Source organism: Rhinoraja longicauda, chromosome 2, assembly GCF_053455715.1.
Source record: "Rhinoraja longicauda isolate Sanriku21f chromosome 2, sRhiLon1.1, whole genome shotgun sequence".
Lineage (NCBI taxonomy): Eukaryota > Metazoa > Chordata > Chondrichthyes > Rajiformes > Arhynchobatidae > Rhinoraja > Rhinoraja longicauda.
In genome coordinates this window covers 7,932,815-7,954,029 of record NC_135954.1, presented here as the reverse complement: position 1 = coordinate 7,954,029, position 21,215 = coordinate 7,932,815, and the positions used below count along the sequence as shown (strand labels likewise).

At 47.9% G+C, this 21,215-nt stretch overlaps 1 protein-coding gene across 1 annotated transcript in view; it reads right to left on the bottom strand.

Moving 5' to 3' along the window:
* Window positions 1-2,140: 2,140 nt before the first annotated feature.
* The window catches only part of LOC144602035 (N-acetyllactosaminide beta-1,6-N-acetylglucosaminyl-transferase-like), a 62,653-nt gene continuing 43,578 nt past the window's right edge, over window positions 2,141-21,215 (bottom strand). Inside the window, exon 3 of the mRNA XM_078414702.1 lies at window positions 2,141-3,328. Within this exon, the coding sequence (XP_078270828.1) occupies window positions 3,153-3,328 (176 nt within the window). The 3' untranslated portion in view covers window positions 2,141-3,152. The remainder of the gene's footprint in view (window positions 3,329-21,215) is intronic.

The window sequence follows — 21,215 nt, the reverse complement described above, 5'->3', positions numbered from 1 at the left end:
AAAACTGCACACAGTACTCCAGGTGCGGTCTCACTAGGGCCCTGTACAACTGCAGAAGGACCTCTTTGCTCCTATACTCAACTCCTCTTGTCATGAGAGCCAACATGCCATTAGCTTTCTTCACTGCCTGCTGTACCTGCATGCTTACTTTCAGTGACTGATGAACAAGGACACCCAGATCTCGTTGTACTTCCCATTTTCCTAACTTGACATACTGCCACCCAGCTTTGTGTCATCGGCAAATTTGCTAATGGTACTTTTAATCCCTTCATCCAAGTCATTAATGTATATTGTAAATAGCTGCGGTCCTAGCACTGAGCCTTGCGGTACCCCACTAGTCACGGCCTGCCATTCTGAAAGGGACCTGTTAATCCCTACACTTTGTTTCCTGTCTGCCAACCAATTTTCTATCCTATTGTCATGAGAGCCTGAAGAAGGGTCTCGACCTGAAACGTCACCCATTCCTTCTCTCCTGCGATGCTGCCTGACCTGCTGAGTTACTCCAGCATTTTGTGAATAGTTATCTATCCATGCCAGTACCCTACCCCCAATACCATGTGCTCTAATCCCCGCACACTCACACTATCCTGCACACACTAGGGACAATTTACATTCATAACAAGCCATTTAACCAACAAACCTGTAGGTCTTTGGAGTGTGGGAGGAAACCGAGGATCTCAGGGAAAACCCACGCAGGTCACGGGGAGAACGTACAAAGTCCGTACGGACAGCACCCTTTAGTCGGGATCGAACCCGGGTCTCTGGCACTGAAATCGCTGTCAGGCAGCGACTCTACCGCTGCGCCACCGTGCCGCCCTTAAGCGGAAAGATAAATGAATAGTCAGCTCACATGTTTTTAATAAGAACAGTTCTGATTAACAGTTCTGATTGACAATTCTGATTAATATTATCAAGAGGTTGTTGTTCCCATGTAAACCAAACTTTGGGTTTTACTTTCCCCCCCAGAAAAGTTGAGTTCTGGTAGAAAGAGGATACACAATACCTGCACATACATTGTCTTTTTAAAATTCACGATATCATTCTTTATTTCCGAGATTACAATGGACATTGCACCCAAATGCATTATGAAAAGATCAACAGGAAAAATGTTTTCGAATCGACAGACAGCGTCGGTAAGACTCTGTATTATTATTCATATATATAAAATTATTACGAAGATTTTCTCACTTCGTTAAATCATTACAACATCTCAGTATATGAAACACATAAAATATATATTGCAATTCCTTTATACACTATATTTGGTCTTCCATTGTTATTCTTTGACATGTCATGGCTAAACAAATCTCTCTCTGAGAAATTGGAATCATCTTATATTTTTTTTACACACGTTACTAATTCTTATGGTCTTTGTGCAAAAGGTCGTGAAGATTCTTAAAAATTCAAATTGCAGTAGTCGGTTTAAGGTATTAAAAAAATAAAATCATTTGCTTCCGTAATATAAGAGTCCCACAAATTAAATCGGATCAACATAGAATCTTGAAGACGAAGTTAATAGATATTGCTTGAAAAGTCCCCCCAATAGTCATAGAGTCATAGAGTGATACAGTGTGGAAACAGGCCCTTTGGCCCAACGTGCCCACACCGGCCAACATATCCCATCTACACCAGTCTCACCTGCACATGTTTGGTCCATATCCCTCCAAACCTGTCCTATCCATGTACCTGTCTAACTGTTTCTTGAATGTTGGGATCGTCCCAGCCTCAACTACCTCCTCTGGCAGCTCGTTCCATACACCCACCACCCTTTGTGTGAAAAAGTTACCCCTCAGATTCCCATTAAATCTTTTCCCCATCACCTTAAACCTATGTCCTCTGCTTCTCGATTCCCCTACTCTGTGCAAGAGACTCTGTGCATCTACCCGATCTATTCCTCTCATGATTTTATACACCTCTCTAAGATTATCCCTCATCCTCCTGCGCTCTAAGGAATAGAGTCCCAGCCTGCTCAACCTCTCCCTGCAGCAATGTGTAAACGCCTTCATTATTCAACTGCTCACTCACCTGAAAATACTCACGTCACTACGGTTACTTCTTACTGTTGATGAAAATGTTTTCTGGAAAATCAGAAACTTTAAGAATCCTTAAAGCCTTCTTTTTCCAAAAATATACTGAATAGTTCACATCACTTTATTTATTATATTGTCGTTAACAGAACAGACATTTCTTTGGTGAATTATTTTTGCTCCTCAGGCAGTTTGTCTTTTTACATCTTATTTGACATCTAATATTTCAGGTTTATTTTTGATATCTCATTTTCAGATATCTTCATATAGTCACAATACTTGGAGTCGCTGTGAGGTTATTCGAAATACAAGAAGTTCAGTAGTCATCTTGTTGCTTTCCACTGCTGGCTACCATTACTAGAAAGTCACACAAACCAAGCTCGTCAGCATTCAATAATTGACACAAATTGCTGGAGAAACTCAGCGGGACAGGCAGCATCTCTGGAGAGAAGGAATGGGTGACATTTCGGGTCGAGACCCTTCTTCAGAAGAAATCTAAAGAAAAATCCCTTCTCAAAAGATGATGCCTGTCCCGTTGATTTTTTTAAAAATAAAGTACTCGTATTTTTGAACCAATTCCTGCGCAGGATTTTTTTTTTCTCTCTCTTAAAAGACGTGTACAAAATTGACGCGGTACCAAAGAAAGAAACCGATGACAGTGTAACCAAAGATACTAGAGGAACAAGATAGACCACTCGACTCTAAAAACCGTAGTACGTAATGGCGCCATTTTAGTAGGCAGAAACTTGCAGAAACATTTTTAAAGAAAAATAACAAAAATCTGTGAATTGATAGATGAGATATATTCTGCATTATAATGGTATCATCACACACACTGTTCCCCCAAAACACTGATTACACTACGAGAGGCATAACGGACAACGGGTTTTGCCTACTAAAATGGCTCCTTAGGGTACGACACTTCAGTATAGACGATTTCAACGGATTGGTCCATCTTGTTCATCTAGTAGCTTTGAGTGTAACCCATTTAAGTAGAGGCAGGCGGTGAAGCAGAAATAAAAGCAAAGGATCAAGTATATCCCAGTCCATGGCTCAGTTTAAGATCATTCCCTTGTTCCCGAGCTTTCTTCCCCTTCTTTTTAAAGAGCAACACTTTGCGCCATCTCATCTTCCATCAATGGCGTTCTGACTGAGTGTGCGGTTCAGTATCCTATACTCCAGGCATTCCAGAGTCGGTGGGTAAGAGTTAAGTTCAAATTTGTTGGCAAACAACGCGTCCTTTTCATTTAACCATTTCAAATCCTCCGGTCCGTAGATGCAAATATTTCTGGAATAATGACCTGCAAGACAAAAAAAAACAGGCCGATACATCTCTTACAGTCTTAGGTTCCCATTGTTCAATTCAGCCACACTAAAAGATGGTGACACGATATCGTCAATTGTACCCCTGGGGCAGTGAAATTCTTTGTTTCTGCGTACACAGAATACACAAGAGAGTCGCCCTAACGACGGGGACAAAGTTACAAACAGTACTCATAATTTCTTCGTTTGCAGCAGATAGCAAAGGGCCAGATTGCAGCAGATAGCAGGGCTCCACAGCACTATAAGTTATAAATCCGCCCTCAGGACTCTAGACTTCAAATCTTAATGGCATGTCAATGACAGAAATAGGAAACTTTTGGCCTGACAATGACAGAAATGTACAGGGCTTGTACTCGCTGGAATTTAGAAGACTGAGGGGGGATCTTATAGAAACATATAAAATTCTTAAGGGGTTGGAGAGGCTAGATGCGGGAAGATTGTTCCCGATGTTGGGGGAGTCCAGAACCAGGGGTCACAGCTTAAGGATAAGGGGGAAGTCTTTTAGGACCGAGATGAGAAAACATTTCTTCACACAGAGAGTGGTGAGTCTGTGGAATTCTCTGCCACAGAAGGTAGTTGAGGCCAGTTCATTGGCTATATTTAAGAGGGAGTTAGATGTGGCCCTTTTTGCTAAAGGGATCAGGGGATATGGAGAGAAGGCAGGTACAGGCTACTGAGCTGGATGATCAGCCATGATCATATTGAATGGTGGTGCAGGCTCGAAGGGCCAAATGGCCTACTCCTGCACCTGTTTTCTATGTTTCTATGTTTCTAAATAGGAAATAGAAATAGGAAGATTGTTGATTCTTTACCGGAGAGAACAAGTATTGTGGTTGTCACAGGATACTGCACAGATGCATTTTAGTTTAGAGATACAATGCAGAAACAGGCCCTTAGGCCCAATGAGTCCATGCCAACCAGTGATCCCCACACACTAGCACCCAGAGATACTAGAGGAGCAAGATAGACCACTCGACCCTAAAAACCGTAGTACGTCATGACGCCATTTTAGTCGGCAGAAACTTGCAGAAACATTTTAAAAGAAAAATAACAAAAATCTGTGAATTGATAGATGATTTTAATGGTATCATCACACATATTGTTCCCCCAAAACACTGATTACACTGCGAGAGGCATAGAAAACGGCGGGTTTTGCCTACTAAAATGGATCCTTTGCGTACTACACTTCAGTATAGGCGATTTCTACGGAGTGGTCCATCTTGTTCCTCCAGTATCTCTGACTAGCACCATGCTACTACACACGAGGGACAATTTACAACTTTTACTGAAGTCAATTAACCCACAAACCTGAGATAGACACAAAAAGCTGGAGTGACTCAGTGGGACAGGCAGCATCTCTGGAGAAAAGGAATAGGCGACGTTTCAGGTCGAGACCCTTCTTCAGACTGAGAGTCAGGGTAGAGGGAAACAAAAGATATCGATGGTGATGTAGGGAGGGAGTGCAGCGTAGGTTTACTAGGTTAATTCCCGGAATGGCGGGACTGTCATATGTTGAAAGACTGGAGCGACTAGGCTTGTGTACACTGGAATTTAGAAGGATGAGAGGAGATCTTAGCGAAACGTATAAGATTATTAAGGGGCTGGACACGTTAGAGGCAGGAAACATGTTCCCAATGTTGGGGGGAGTCCAGAACAAGGGGCCACAGTTTAAGAATAAGGGGTAGGCCATTTAGAACTGAGATGAGGAAAAACTTTTTCAGTCAGAGAGTTGTGAATCTGTGGAATTCTCTGCCTCAGAAGGCAGTGGAGGCCAGAAACCAGAAATGAATCTGATTTTTGTTTAGTGGGTAAACTGGCAGTTTACTGGAGCTGACAGTTGAATCTTGTATTCAGCATTGTTGCCAATAATGTGTCCTCCTGACCTATTCGACACTTAAAGCAGAGTTTTCTGTAAATTCGCTTTGTACTATTACATTGCGAGAGAGAGCTGGATAGAGCTCTTAAGGATAGCGGAGTCAGGGGGTATGGGGAGAAGGCAGGAACGGGGTACTGATTGAGAATGATCAGCCATGATCACATTGAATGGCGGTGCTGGCTCGAAGGGCCGAATGGCCTCCTCCTGCACCTATTGTCTATTGTCTATTGAGATAATGAACAAATGAATGAAAGACATGCAAAGAGGTAACGATGGCAAAGGAAACAGACCATGGTTAGCTGTGTGTTGGCCCCGTAGCAGAAGCGTCCATGTCGTGGGGCTGGAAACTGGAAGCTATTTCTGCTACCACCATCATCTATTGATGGCTCCCACTGATTGTCGCCGGAAGCTTGCGCCCTCTTCAGGACGGACGATGACACTGATGTAACATTTGAAACATAGACGATGGACACGAAAGAAGAAGTTGTGTTTCGGTGAGAACGGGTGCATATCTTTCATTGCTTTGTTCATTATCCCACTGCATCACCATCTATTTGTCTCGTTTCCCATTCCCAGTCTGACTCTCAGTCTGAAGAAGGGTCTCGACCCGAAAACGTCGCCTATTCCTTTTCTCCAGAGATGCTGCCCGACCCGCTGAGTTACTCCAGCGTTTTGTGCCTATCTCCCATTTGAACCAGCGTCTGACACAACCTACAAACCTGCACGTCTTTGGAGTGTGGGAGGAAACCGTGGCACCCGGGGAAAACCCACGCCGGTCACGGGGAGAACGTACAAACTCCGTGCAGACAGCACCCGTAGTCGGGATGGAACCCGGGTCTCTGGCGCTGTGAGGCAGCAACTCTACCGCTGCGCCACCGTGCCACTTTTTCTTTTTGCTATGATGTTGCTGAGAGGAACACAGTTCTTTCCCACTCTGAGGTCAAATAGTACAATTGAGCACTTTACACAAATTAAACAACATATCGGAAAACCATTGCCCTGATATGAACTGGGGCAGCTTTCTGGCAGTCTGTAACTCTGGTTAGATCTTTCGCGAAAAAATCCATTATTGGCTCAAAAGCTGTAATTAAGATGCATTCACAAAATGCTGGAGTAACTCAGCAGGTCAGGCAGCATCTCGGGAGAGAAGGAATGGGTGACGTTTCGGGTCGAGACCTTTCTTCAGACTGATGTCAGGGGGGCGGGACAAAGGAAGGATATAGGTGGAGACAGGAAGATAGAGGGAGATCTGGGAAGGAGGAAGGGAAGGGAGGGACAGAGGAACTATCTAAAGTTGGAGAAGTCGACGTTCATACTGCTGGGCTGCAAGCTGCCCAGGCGAAATATGAGGTGCTGTTCCTCCAATTTCCGGTGGGCCTCACTATGGCACTGGAGGAGGCCCATGACAGAAAGGTCAGACTGGGAATGGGAGGGGGAGTTAAAGTGCTCGGCCACCGGGAGATCAGTTTAGTTAATGCGGACCGAGCGCAGGTGTTCAGCGAAGCGATCGCCGAGCCTGCGCTTGGTTTCGCCGATGTAAAGATGCATGCCCTATCACATCAGGCCAATTGGTGCCAATATCTCAGGATGGACATGCTGGCATTGGAGAGGGCCCAGAGAAGATTGAAGAGAATGATCCTGGGGACGATTGATTTACTGGATGAGGAGGGTTTGACGGCACTGGGCCTGTACTCACTGGAGTTTAGAAGGACGGGGGGGGACCTCATTGAAACGTACCGAATAGTGAAAGGCCTGGACAGAGTGGATGTGGAGAGGATGTTTCCACTAGTGGGAGAGTCTAAGACCAGAGGCCACAGCTTCAGAATTAAAGGGCGTACCGTTAGAATGGCGATGAGGAGAAATCTCTTTAGCCAGAGGGTGGTGAATCTGTGGAACTCGTTGGCCAAGGACAGTGGGTGTTTTTAAAACAGAGGTTGATAGGTTCTTGATTAGTGAGGCCGTCAAACATTACGGGGAGAAGGCAGGAGAATGGGGTTGAGAGGGAAAAATAGGTCAGCCATGCTCAAATGGCAGAGCAGACTCGATGGGCCGAATGGCCTAATTCTGCTCCTTGTGTCTCAAACTTGCCAATATATGGAGCAGGAGCACGGTGGCGCAGCGGTAGAGTTGTGCCTTACAGCTCCAGAGACCCGGGTTCGATCCCGACTACGGGTGCTGTCAGTACGGAGTTTGTACTTTCTCCCTGTGTCCGCTGGGTTTTCTCCGGATGCTCCGGATTCATAGAGTGATACAGTGCGGAAACAGGCTCTTCGGCCCAACGCGCCCACACCGGCCAACAATGTCCTAGCTACCCTAGTCCCATTTGCCTGTGCTAGGTCCATAACCCTCCAAACCTGTCGTATCCATGTACCTGTGTACCTGCTTCTTAAACAATGGGATAGTCCCAGCCTCAACTACCTCCTCTGGCAGCTTGTTCCATACACCCACCACCCTCTGTGTGAAAAAGTTACCCCTCGGATTCCTATTAAATCTTTTCCCCTTCACCTTGAACCTATGTCCTCTGGTCCTCGATTCCCCTACTCTTGGTAAAAGCCTCTATGCAACTACCTAATCTATTCCTCTCGTGATTTTGTACACCTCTATAAGATCTCCCCTCATCCTCCTACGCTCCATGGAATTGAGACCCAGCCTGCTCAACCTCTCCCTATACCTCACACCCTGTTGTCCTGGCAACATCCTTGTAAATCTTTTCTGAACCCTTTCAATTCCTTTCACACTCCAAAGACGTGCAGGTTTGTAGGTTAATTGGCTTTGGTAACAAATTGTAAACTGTCCCTAGTGTGTAGGATGTTGCCAGTGTAAGTAAGGGGTGATCATTGGTTAATTGGCTTGGTATAAATGTTAAATTGTCCCTAGTGCGCGTAGGATAGCGTTAATGTGCAGGGACCGCTGGTCGGCACGGACTCGGTGGGCCCAAGGGCTTGTTTCCGTGCTGTATCTCAAAACTAAAAGGACAACCTATGCCTGATTCTGCTCCAATGACTTACAAACTTTCCATAAAACTTTCTACGTTCACTGGAAGGATAAACAAACATCAGTGATTACTCCCAGTCACCATCCTGGGTATGGAGTCCCTCGACACATTCACTCAGTTACATCGTACCTGAGCAGATTCCCTAAACAGAGAGTATTCTCAGCTCTGCCATGGAAACAGACTTGCAGTCAGACAAAGGAAAGTAGCAAAGAAAGCAAACTCAATGCTAGCATTTATTTCAAGAGGGACTGTATATCTCACTCATAAATAAGGGACAAGGTGACGTCACCGCCCCACGTGACCTCACCCAGCCAGTGGCCACGTGCTCCCGCTCCACCAATGGCGGCCGCCTGGGCCAGGAGGCGGGTTGCTACGCAACCTCAGTTAGGCAGCGCCCGGGCCTCCAGACCTACACTGTCCGGACATACAGTGTCCGGGCCTACAATGTCCGCGCCTACAGTGTCCGGGCCTACAGTGTCTGGGCCAACAGCTCCCCCCCCCCCCCCCCCCCGGGCCTAATGCGGGACAAGGGCGGTCCCATACAGGACAAACCAATTTAGCCCAATATACGGGATATCCTGGCTAATACGGGACAGTTGGCAAGCCTACCTTTATATAGGGCTGCCAACTTTCTCACTCCCAAATAAGGGACAAAAGATGACCTCACCGCCCCGTGCCCCACGTGACCTCACCCAGCCTGCGGCCACGTGCTCCCGCTCCACTAATGGCGGCCGCCCGGGCCGGGAGGCGGGTTGCTATGCAGCCTCCATTAGGCGGCACCTGGGCCTCTGGGCCTACAGCGGCCTCCGGGCCTACAGTGTCCGGGCCCACAGTGTCTGGGCCTATAGTGTCCGGGACTATAGAACCCCCCCGGGCCTAATAGGGACAAGGGCGGACCCAAATGGGACAAACCAATTTAGCCAAATATACGGGATGTTCCAACTAATACAGGACAGTTGGCAACCCTACCTGTATACAAAAACAGGGATGCAATGCCGAGGCTCTATAAGGCACTGGTAAGGCTGCATTGGCAGTATTATGAGCAATTCTGGGCACCATATCTGAGGACGGATGTGCTGGCTCTGGAGAGGGTCCAGAGGAGGTTTACAAGAATGATCCCTGGAATGAGTGGGTTAACATATGATGAGCGTTTGTCGGCACTGGGCCTGTACTCGCTGGCGTTTAGAAGAATGAAGGGGGGAACCTCATTGAAATATACAGAATAGTGAAAGGCCTGGATAGAGTGGATGGGGAGAAGATGTTTCCACTAGTGGAAGAGTCTAGGACCAGAGGTCACAGCTTCAGAATTAAAGGACGTTCCTTTAGGAAGGAGATGAGGACGAATTTCTTTGGTCAGAGGGTGGTGAACCTGTGGAATTCTTTGCCACAGAAGATTTTGGAGGCCAAGTCAGTGGATATTTTTAAGGCCGAGATAGATAGATTCTTGATTAGCATGGGTGTCAGAGGTTATGACCTTATGACGTATGACCGTAAAAGATTCACGGGTGTGACGAGATTCAACACCTTCCAGTAGAACATTAACTGTGTTTCCATCCACAGATGCTGACTGACCTCCAGCATTCCATTTCAATTTTCCAATATCTGCAGTTTCAATAGACAATAGACAATAGGTGCAGGAGGAGGCCATTCGGCCCATCAAGCCAGCACCGCCATTCAATGTGATCATGGCTGATCATTCTCAATCAGTACCCCGTTCCTGCCTTCTCCCCATACTCCCTGACTCCGCTATCCTTAAGAGCTCTATCCAGCTCTCTCTTGAATGCATTCAGAGAATTGGCCTCCTCTGCCTTCTGAGGCAGAGAATTCCACAGATTCACAACTCTCTGACTGAAAAAGTTTTTCCTCATCTCAGTTCTAAATGGCCTACCCCTTATTCTTAAACTGTGGCCCCTTGTTCTGGACACCCCCAACATTGGGAACATGTTTCCTGCCTCTAACGTGCCCAACCTCTTAATAATCTTATACGTTTCGATAAGATCTCCTCTCATCCTTCTAAATTCCAGTGTATACAAGCCTAGTCGCTCCAGTCTTTCAACATATGACAGTCCCGCCATTCCGGGAATTAACCTAGTAAACCTACGCTGCACGCCCTCAATAGCAAGAATATCCTTCCTCAAATTTGGAGACCAAAACTGCACACAGTACTCCAGGTGCGGTCTCACTAGGGCCCTGTACAACTGCAGAAGGACCTCTTTGCTCCTATACTCAACTCCTCTTGTTATGAAGGCCAACATTCCATTGGCTTTCTTCACTTTCATTTTCTAAGCAGCACCCTCTGACAGCGAGGAGCAAGCAGCTCCTTAGTTCGACATTGAAATGCATTTGTGGCGCGCAGCGGTAAAGTTGCGGCTTTACAGCGCCAGAGACCCGGGTTCGATCCTGACTGCGGTTGCTGCCTGTACGGAGTTTGTACGTTCTCCCTGTAACTGCGTGGGTTTCCTCCGGGTGCTCTGGTTTCCTCCCACTCTCCAAAGACGCGCAGGTTAATGGGCTTCGGTACAATTGTAAATTGTCCCTAGTATGTGTAGGAAAGTGCTGGGGATCGCTGGTCGGTGGTGTGGAATCGGTGGGCCGATGGGCCTGTTTCCGCGCTGTATCTCTAAAGTAAAGGTGCTGCCTGACCTGATGAGTTACTCCAGCATTCTACAACCTCTTTACAGTCTGAAGGTAGGGTCTCGACCCAAAACGTCACCCGTTCCTTCTCTCCAGAGATGCTGCCTGTCCCGCTGAGTTACTCCAACGTTTTGTGTCCATCGAAACTAAACTAAACATTTCAATGTCTTAATCTTCAAACCAATCATGTCTTGGTATTCCAAGTTCCATGGAGTACGAATGGTGGTTATGTAAACACTCCTCATGACTCAACCCTTTCTGGCAAATATACAGTTCCCATGGTTAATGCATCCTTGTTATGTTGTGGTGATCAGAACTGCAGAGAGATCTCCAGGCGTGCTCTAACCGTGGTGTTGTGCAATAGTAATCCAATAGTAAGTAGTAATTTAGTGTAATTAGAACACTAAAGGCCAGCGTTCCATTCTGAATGAATAATTCTAAATGGATAATTCTGAATTAATAAGATTGAATTAATAAGCTGCTGCTACAAAATAGTGCAAGAGTGGGGGATGCATTTCAATCTTATTTGCATGTTAGGTCATAAAGATGATCTAATGAAGGTGGACAAAATATATCTTTTTTACACAGAAGATGGACGCAAAATTCTGGAGTAATTCAGCGGGTCAGGCAGCATCAAAGATACTAGAGGAACAAGATGGACCACTCCGTTGAAATCACCTCTACTATAGACAATAGACAATAGACAATAGACAATAGGTGCAGGAGGAGGCCATTTGGCCCTTCGAGCCAGCACCGCCATTCAATGTGATCATGGCTGATCATTCTCAATCAGTACCCCATTCCTGCCTTCTCCCCATACCCCCTGACTCCGCTATCCTTAAGAGCTCTATCCAGCTCTCTCTTGAATGCACTCAGCGAATTGGCCTACTGAAGTGTAGTACGCAAAGAAGTCATTTTAGTAGGCAAAACCCGCCGTTCGTTATGCCTCTCGCAGTGTAATCAGTGTTTTGGGGGAACAGTATGTGTGATGATACCATTAAAATGCAGAATATATCTCATCTATCAATTCACAGATTTTTGATATTTTTCTTTTTCAATGTTTCTGCAAGTTTCTGCCTACCAAAATGGCGTTATGACAGACTACGGTTTTTAGGGTCGAGTGGTCTATCTTGTTCCTCTAGTATCTTTGAGCAGCATCTCTGGAGAAAAGGGCATGGGCGACGTTTTGGGTCGAGACCCTCGGAATACAAGTCCAGAGATTAATTAGAGTTAGTTTAGTTGTTCATAAGTTCTTGGAGCAGAATTAGGCCATTTGGCCTCGCCGATCAAGGTGCCCCATCTATACTAGCCCCATACCATGGTAAAAGTTTGTTTTGGTAACAAAAGCTTTTCACTTTTGAGGGGAAACTTTTTCATAGAAAAAAAGTGGTGGGTGTATGGAACAAGCTGCCAGTGAAGGTAGTTGAGGCTGGGACCATTCCAACGTTTAAGAAACAGTTAGACAGGTACATGGATTGGACAGGTTTGGAGGGATACGGACCAAATGCAGACAGGTGGGACTGGTATAGCTGGGACATGTTGGCCGGTGTGGGCAAGTTGGGCCGAAGGGCCTGTTTCCACGCTGTATCACTCTAAGACTCGATGACACTGTACCACAACGGGGAAATTTGCAGGGTTACAGCAACAAAGTGGATAGCAAAAATAAATAAGTTTTCATTAAAAATAATAAAATAACGGTAATTATCGTTATTTACTGGTCTGCTGGGAGCAGAGCTGGTTGTGCAGTCTGATGGCAGCAGGAAGAAAGGGCCTTCGTTATCTCTCCTTCACACACTTGTGGTGAGGAAGTCTGGCTCTGAAGGAGCCGCTCAGCGCAGTGACATTGTCCTGCATGGGGTGGGAGGAGTCGTCCAGCAGTGATGATAGATTTGCCATCATCCTCCTCTCTCCCACCGCCTGCACTGAGTCGAGGGGGCATCCCAGGATGTCAGGGGTTATGGGGAGAAGGCAGGAGAATGGGGTTAGGAGGGAGAGATAGATCAGCCACGATTGAATGGCGGAGTAGACTTGATGGGCTGAATGGCCTAATACTGCTCCTATCCCTTATGACCTCATGACTTTCATAGTCTGAGGTTGGATTTATGCTACAAAAACCAAGCACCCTTCAAAGTGCAAGCTATCCAGATCTGGCTTCGGCCCAAGATCCTGTCGTTGTGCTTATAATGAGGGTGCAAATGCTTTGTTGGGCCCTCCATGACAACGAACTGCTTAACGTTCAAAAATATACTGCCAGTGTGGAGAGCTGATTCTTTAGCTCCCCACCTCTCTCTCCCCCATATGCTTTGTAGACTTTGGTCTTGTTCAAAATTTAACTGCAAGGCTCAGGATTTAAATGCAGCTCTTTTCGATACAGTCTGTCAAGCGAAGCAAAGGTACAAAGATCTCAAAATATATAAAGCATGTAAGAATGAAATACAGATGCTGGTTTAGACAATAGACAATAGGTGCAGTAGGAGGCAATTCGGCCCTTCGAGCCAGCACCGCCATTCAATGTGATCATGGCTGATCATTCTCAATCAGTACCCCGTTCCTGCCTTCTCCCCATACCCCCTGACTCCGCTATCCTTAAGAGCTCTATCCAGCTCTCTCTCGAATGCATTCAGAGAATTGGCCTCCACTGCCTTCTGAGGCAGAGAATTCCACAGATTCACAACTCTCTGACTGAAAAACTTTTTCCTCATCTCAGTTCTAAATGGCCTACCCCTTATTCTTAAACTGTGGCCCCTTGTTCTGGACTCCCCCAACATTGGGGGATTTAAACCGAAGGTAGGCACAAAAAGCTGGAGTAACTCAGCAGGACAGGCAGCATCTCTAGAGGGAAGGAATGGGGGACTGAGTCTGAGTCTGAAGAAGGGTCCCCCGTTCCTTCTCTCCAGAGATGCTGCCTGTCCCGCTGCGTTACTCCAGCTTTTTGTGTCTATCAAAATATAAAGCCTTCCACTAGTGGGGGAGTCTGTCACAGCCTCAAAATAAAAGGACGTTCCTTTAAGAAGGAGATGAGGAGGAATTTATTTCGTCAGACGGTGGTGGATCTGTGGAATTCATTGCCACAGACGGCTGTGGAGGCCAAGTCAATGGATATTTTTAAGGTGGAGATAGACAAATTCTTGATTAGTGTGGGTGTCAGGGGTTATGGGGAGAAGGCAGGAGAATGGGGTTAGGAGGGAGAGATAGAGCAGCCATGATTGAATGACGTAGTAGAATAGATGGGCCGAACGGCCTAACTTCAATCATTGCTGATCTATCTCTCCCTCCTAACTCCATTCTCCTGCCTTCTCCCCGTAACCTCTGACCCCATACTAATCAGGAATCTATCTATCTCTGCCTTATAAATATCCATTGGCTTGGCCTCCACAGCCTTCTATGGCAATGAATTCCACTTGAACAACTAAAATGGGTGCACATAAAAATCAGGAATGTTGTCTATATTGGTGGGTTTGAGTTATAGGGCAAAATTTGATGGGGTGGTACTATTTTCCTTGGTAGGATGGAGGCTGAGGAGAGTCCTTGTGGAGGTTCATAAAATCCTGAGGAATTTAGAGAGAACAGATAGTTTCAGTTTAATTTATTCAGGGGTATAGATCGCAGTCACGCAGATGGTTGGCATGGTGGCGCAGCGGTAGAGTTGCTGCCTTACAGCCCCAGAGACCCGGATTCGATCCAGACTACGGGCCCCGTCTGTACGGAGCTCGTACGTTCTCCCTGTGACCTGCGTGGGTTTTCTCCGGGTGCTCCGGTTTCCTCCCACACTCCAAAGACGTACAGGTTGATCGGTGAATTGGCTTCGGTTACAAAAATCGTGAATTGTAAATTGTCCCTAGTGCTCGGAATAGTGCTAGTGGTCGCTGGTCGGTGTGGACTCGGTAGGCCGTAGGGCCTGTTTCCACGCTGTATCACGAAACTAAACTAAAATTATTCGAGTTGTGCCAATTGCCGAGTGTTTGAACAGCCAGCCAACCTGGCGAGAACAACATCTAATCCAAAAACACCCTCAAAGCTTCTTTGAAACATCAGCTTTCATAAAGTGTTTAGTTCCTGGTGTGCGAGAGGCTTGAAGCATTGGCTTCGATTCAGTGCTGTGCCAAATCTGTTAGAAACAGCACAATATCTTAATTCAATATTTTGACTTCAGAGAAAAGCAGGAGATATGATGTTACTAATGCCAAACAAAGAGCAAAAAATACTGGAAGTGCTGAACAGATCAAGCCACGTCAGTGAAACGGGCAACAGAGACAACATCTCAACACAAGGACACTTTGCCAGAACTGAGATGGAAACAAAAAAAATAGTTCTTTAAGTTGCAGGGAGGGTGACAGAGCATAACCAAGGCGACCATGGACATAAGGATGGGCGGACACGGTGGCACAGCGGTAGAGTTGCTGCCTTACAGCGAATGCAGCGCCGGAGAACTGGGTTCGATCCCGATTACGGGTGCTGTCTGTACGGAGTTTGTCCGTTCTCCCCGTGAGCTGCGTGGGTTTTCTCCGAGATCTTCGGTTTCCTCCCACACTCCAGAGACGTACAGGTTTGTAGGTTAATTGGCTTGGTAAATAAAAATTGTCCCTGGTGAATGCAGGATAGTATTAACGTGCGGGGTTCGCTGGTCGGCGCGGACCCGGTGGGCTGAAGGGCCTGTTTCCATGCTGTATCTCTAAACTAAACTAAACTAAAATAAGGTGCAAACATGTTTATATGGTCAATAGGTGAATGGAAGCCTTCAGAGAACGCGCATGTAGAGCACGACCAGGTTAACTCCCGGGACGGCGGGACTGACATATGATGAAAGAATGGGTCGACTGGGCTTGTATTCACTGGAATTTAGAAGGATGAGAGGTGGATCTTATAGAAACGTATAAAATTCTTCAGGGATTGGACAGGCTAGATCAACCTTTTTACCCTTGCGGAACCCTTGAAATAATTTTCATGTCTCAGGGAACCTCTACATAAAAATTATTATATATCTTCATTAACTTGATAAATAACACTTAAACAAATAAAACTGAACCCTCCGTTCAAACCTCTCCTGTGGGCATGGCAACCCCCGTTGCGTCCAAGCCTCTCCTGTGGGCATGGCAACCCCCGTTGCGTCCAAGCCTCTCCTGTGGGCATGGCAACCCTCCACCAACGCACGATCCGTGGACCTGTTGGTGGCCGGGGCCGTGGGTGGGCGAGGGGAGACAGGAAAGGGGAGAAGGAGTCACTCACCTCGGCCCCGGGGTCCCATTGGGTGGAAACCTCTCCTGCAGCGGCAAATCGGCGGCCAGGGCCATTTTGTTTGACCCTCTGCCGCCGCGCTGCACCCACGGGCGCCGGTCCTCCCAGCAGGGAGGGGTTGGAAGAGCATTTCAAGTTTCAGCTGGACGGCTCAGCAGCAGCTGGATGGCTCAGCAGCCCCCCCCCCCCCCCCCCCCATTGGCCGCCACTCCCGGCACTCGGGCGGGTGCCTTTCTGAGGTCGAACGCGGCTGAGGGCGGGTGAAAATAGATAACAGGTTGAAGACTTTATTATAATACCCAAGAATTTTCCAATTATATGCCGTGCGTGTATAATAAAATTACAAATATGAAATTAAACACAAAAATGACTCAAAAATTCATTTACATATGATTAGATTATTTATCACTATTTCTCTCGGAACCTCTAGCGACCTCTCGTGGAACCCTAGGGTTCCGGGAACCCCGGTTGAGAAATGCCGGGCTCGATACAGTAAAATATTCCCGATGTTGGGGGAGTCCAGAACCAGGGGTCACAGTTTAAGAATAAGGGATAGGCCATTTAAGACTGAGATGAGGAAAAACTTTTTCACCCAGAGAGTCGTGAATCTGTGGCCAATTCACTGGATGTATTCAAGAGAAAGTTGGATGGAGCTCTTAGGGCTAACGAATCAAAGGGTATGGGGAGAAGGCAGGAATGGGGTATTGATTTTGGATGATCAGCCATGATCACAGTGAATGACGGTGTTGGCTCGAAGGGCCGAATGGCCAACTCCTGCACCTATTTTCTATGTTTCTATAAATAATGATGTAGCAAAATGCTGGAGTAACTCATCGGGTCAGGCAGCATCTTTAGTTTTGTTTAGTTTAGAGATACAGCACGAAAACAGGCCCCTCAGCCCACACCAACCTGCGATCCCCGCACACTTGCACTCGCCTACACACACTAGGGACAACTTACATTTATACCCAAGCCAATTAACCTGTACGTCTTTGGAGTGTGGGAGGAAACCGGAGATCCCGGAGAAAACCCACGCGGGTCACGGGAGGAATGTGCAAACTCCGTGCAGACAGCACCCGTGGTCGGGATCGAACCCGGGTCCCTGCCTCTGAAAGGCAGCAACTCCACCGCTGCGCCACCGTGCCGGCCCTGCATCTCTGGAGAACCCAGACAGGTGACGTTACAGGCTGCGATCCTTCTTCAGACCCTTCGTAGGGTCAATCGACAATAGACAGTAGGTGCAGGAGTAGGCCATTCAGCCCTTCGAGCCAGCACCACCATTCAATGTGATCATGGCTGATCATTCTCAATCAGTACCCCGTTCCTGCCTTCTCCCCATACCCCCTGACTCCGCTATCCTTAAGAGCTCTATCTAGCTCTCTCTTGAATACATTTAGAGAATTGGCCCCCACTGCCTTCTGAGGCAGAGAATTCCACAGATAATATACAATTGGCAATAGACAATAGGTGCAGGAGTAGGCCATTCAGCCCTTCGAGCCAGCACCACCATTCAATGCGATCATGGCTGATCACTCTCAATCAGTACCCCGTTCCTGCCTTCTCCCCATACCCCCTCACTCCACTATCCTTAAGAGCTCTATCCAGCTCTCTCTTGAAAGCATCCAACGAACTGACCTCCACTGCCTTCTGAGGCAGAGAATTCCACACCTTCACCACTCTCTGACTGAAAAAGTTCTTCCTCGTCTCCGTTCTGAATGGCTTACCCCTTATTCTTAAACTGTGGCCAGACAGGTGACGTTACAGGCTGCTGTTACAGATTCACAACTCTCTGACTGAAAAAGTCTTTCCTCATCTCAGTTCTAAATGGCCTACTCCTTATTCTTAAACTGTGGCCCCTGGTTCTGGACTCCCCCAACATTGGGAACATGCTTCCTGCCTCTAACGTGTCCAACCCCTTAATAATCTTATACGTTTCGATAAGATCCCCCCTCATCCTTCTAAATTCCAGTGTATACAAGCCTAGTCGCTCCAGTCTTTCAACATACGACAGTCCCGCCATTCCGGGAATTAACCTAGTAAACCTACGCTGCACGCCCTCAATAGCAAGAATATCCTTCCTCAAGCGTATGTAAACCGATAAGGGGACAAAAAAGCTCAAAAGGTGATTTGCGCCTGTTGTACATTTTATCTTGAATGTATTTGTTTGGCCAGGAACAAACATGATGACTCAGCATTCCATTGCTAGTGCAAGCAACTGCCTAGGTGACTAAACCTGGCAAGAACAATATCTAATCGAAATACTCCCTCAATGCTTCTTTGAAACATCAGCTTTCATAAAGTGTTTGGTTCCTGGTGTGCGCGAGGCTTGAAGCATTGGCTTCGATTCACTGCTGTGCCAAATCTGATAGAAACAGCACAGCACTTAATTCAAATTCTTGATTTCAGAGATAAGCAGGAGATAAGCAGAAAGATGTTACTAATGCCAAACAAAGAGCAAAAGAGTTTTTTAAGTTGTAGGGAGGGTGACAGAGTAGCGGTCCTGGCTCGAAGGGCCGAATGGCCAACTCCGGCACCTATTTTTTATGTTTCTACAAATAATGATATTGTAGCGACCATAGAGAATGGTCCAGGTCGTCGAACCCTCGGATTGGCCAGCGAGGTCACGTGGGAACGTGACCATAGGGATTGGTCCAGAGAGCGACATCGCTGATTGGCCAGCGATGTCATGTGCGCGTTTGGCGCCCGATTGAGTCAGTTCGGCGAAGTCTTCAAGGAAGACAGTAAGTTTGTATTGGTTGTCCTTTACCTTGTTGTTTAACTCTGTATCCGAATATTGCGGCTGCAATAAACTCCTCTTACAACCAACAAGTTTCGGACTCGCCATATTGGTGACCCCGACGTGATCTGGACGATCACCGACTGAGCAGGAACCCGACGCCTCGTTGACGATGACCGAGCAGGGCACACCGGAGTCAAGCGCGGTAGGCGTTCATCTACCGTTGTTTTGGACGCACGCACCGCAAGCTTGGTTTATCCATGCCGAGGCTCAATTTCATATAAAGAAGGTGTCGGACGAATCCACGAAGTACTTCTACCTCGTCAGCGCTCTATCACCAGACACGGGAGCCATCGTCAGCATAGTGCCGCCGACCGACCTCGAAACCAGATCGGGTAAGACAGGTCCCACCCTCATCGCGGTTAATGGCAGCCCAATTCGCACTTTCGGTACACGGAAGATGTCCCTTGTGTTAGGCCTCCGCACGTACGAATGGCCATTCATCATAGCCGACGTCAAACAAGCGATCCTGGGCGCAGATTTTCTCTGGGCTTTTTCACTGGTTCCTGATGTCCGCGGTAACGACCTCCGACCCTCCGCCGAAGATGAGCACGTCGCTCCGACAATCGCCCAGCCCAACTGCCCAGGCCGTCGTCACGGCCCCCGACTCGTATGCTGCGATTCTGGCAGAGTTTCCGGAGCTGCTCGTCCAACGTTTTGACACGCCTTCGGCTAAGCACGGTGTGGTCCATCACATCCGCACCGAAGGCCCTCCCGTTTTCGCTCGGGCCAGGAGACTACCGCCAGACAAACTGGTGGTGGCAAGGGCGGAGTTCAGGAAAATGGAGGAAATGGGAATTGTCCGTCAGTCTGACAGCCCATGGGCCTCGCCGTTACACATGGTCTCCAAAGCATCTGGGGGGTGGAGACCATGTGGCGATTATCGGCGTCTCAATGCTGTCACCACGGCTGATCGCTACCCCATACCGCACCTACAGGATTTTTCATCTGGGCTGGAAGGAGCGGTGGTGTTTTCCAAAATCGATTTGGTGCGAGGATACCATCAGATTCCGGTGCGGCCGGAGGACATACAGAAAACTGCAACAATTACTCCGTTCGGGTTGTTTGAATGGTTGTGTATGCCTTTCGGTTTAAAGAACGCGGCACAGGCTTTCCAGCGACTGATGGACCGCGTGGGACGGGGTTTACCGTTTTTGTTTATTTATTTAGACGACATCCTGGTAGCCAGCCCCTCCGTGCAGGAACACCAGGCCCATTTGCAGACCGTGTTCCAGCGGCTCCAAGACCACGGGCTCATAATCCAACCCTCCAAATGTCAATTCGGCCTTCCTGCTCTTGATTTTCTAGGGCACAGAATTACCCCTGCCGGCGCCTCCCCTTTGCCCGAAAAGGTGGAGGCTATCCGGGCATTTCCTAGGCCCACCACAGTAAAAGGGCTACAGGAGTTCGTAGGCATGGTTAATTTCTACCATAGGTTCGTTCCGGCAGCTGCGCGAGTCATGCGCCCACTCTTCCAATGCCTTGCAGGGAATCCGGTAGAGTTGTTGTGGTCCCCGACCGCTGAGTCGGCTTTTACAGCAGCTAAGGCAGCTTTGGCAGACGCCACCATGTTGGTCCATCCGAGCCCCTCCGCCCCCACGGCCCTGACGGTTGACGCCTCTGACGTGGCGGTGGGCGGGGTTCTGGAGCAGCAGGTCGGTGGCCGTTGGCAGCCTTTAGCGTTTTTCAGCCGGCAACTAAATTCGGCCGAGCTGAAGTATAGCGCATTTGACCGAGAGCTTCTGGCTCTCTATTTAGCTGTTCGTCATTTCAGGTACTTCCTCGAGGGCCGCCCATTTGTGGCATTTACGGACCACAAGCCATTAACATTTGCTTTTTTGAAATTGTCTGACCCATGGTCGGCCCGCCAGCAGCGGCACCTGACCGCTATCTCCGAATTTACCACCGATGTCCGTCATGTCGCGGGTAAGCTTAATGCCGTTGCTGACGCCCTGTCTAGACCTGCTTTTCCCCCTATTTCGGCGGTGGACTGCGAAGTGGATCCCAAGGAGCTTGCGGAGGCACAGCTCCTGGCGGATACCGTTTCGGCTTACCAGTCCACCACTTCGGGATTGAAGTTGGCCCAGGTAGCTTGTGGGTCGGAGGGCACGAAAGTCTGGTGCGATGTTTCTCTTCCCCGTCCCAGGCCGGTAGTACCGCCCTCCCTTCAGCGCCGGGTTTTCGATGCCATTCATGGGCTGGCGCACCCGTCCATCCGCTCCACCTCTGCCTTGGTAGCAGCGAGGTTTGTTTGGCATGGCCTGCGGAAACAGGTAGCGGGGTGGGCACGTTCCTGCGTGCCCTGTCAGACCGCTAAAGTCCAGCGCC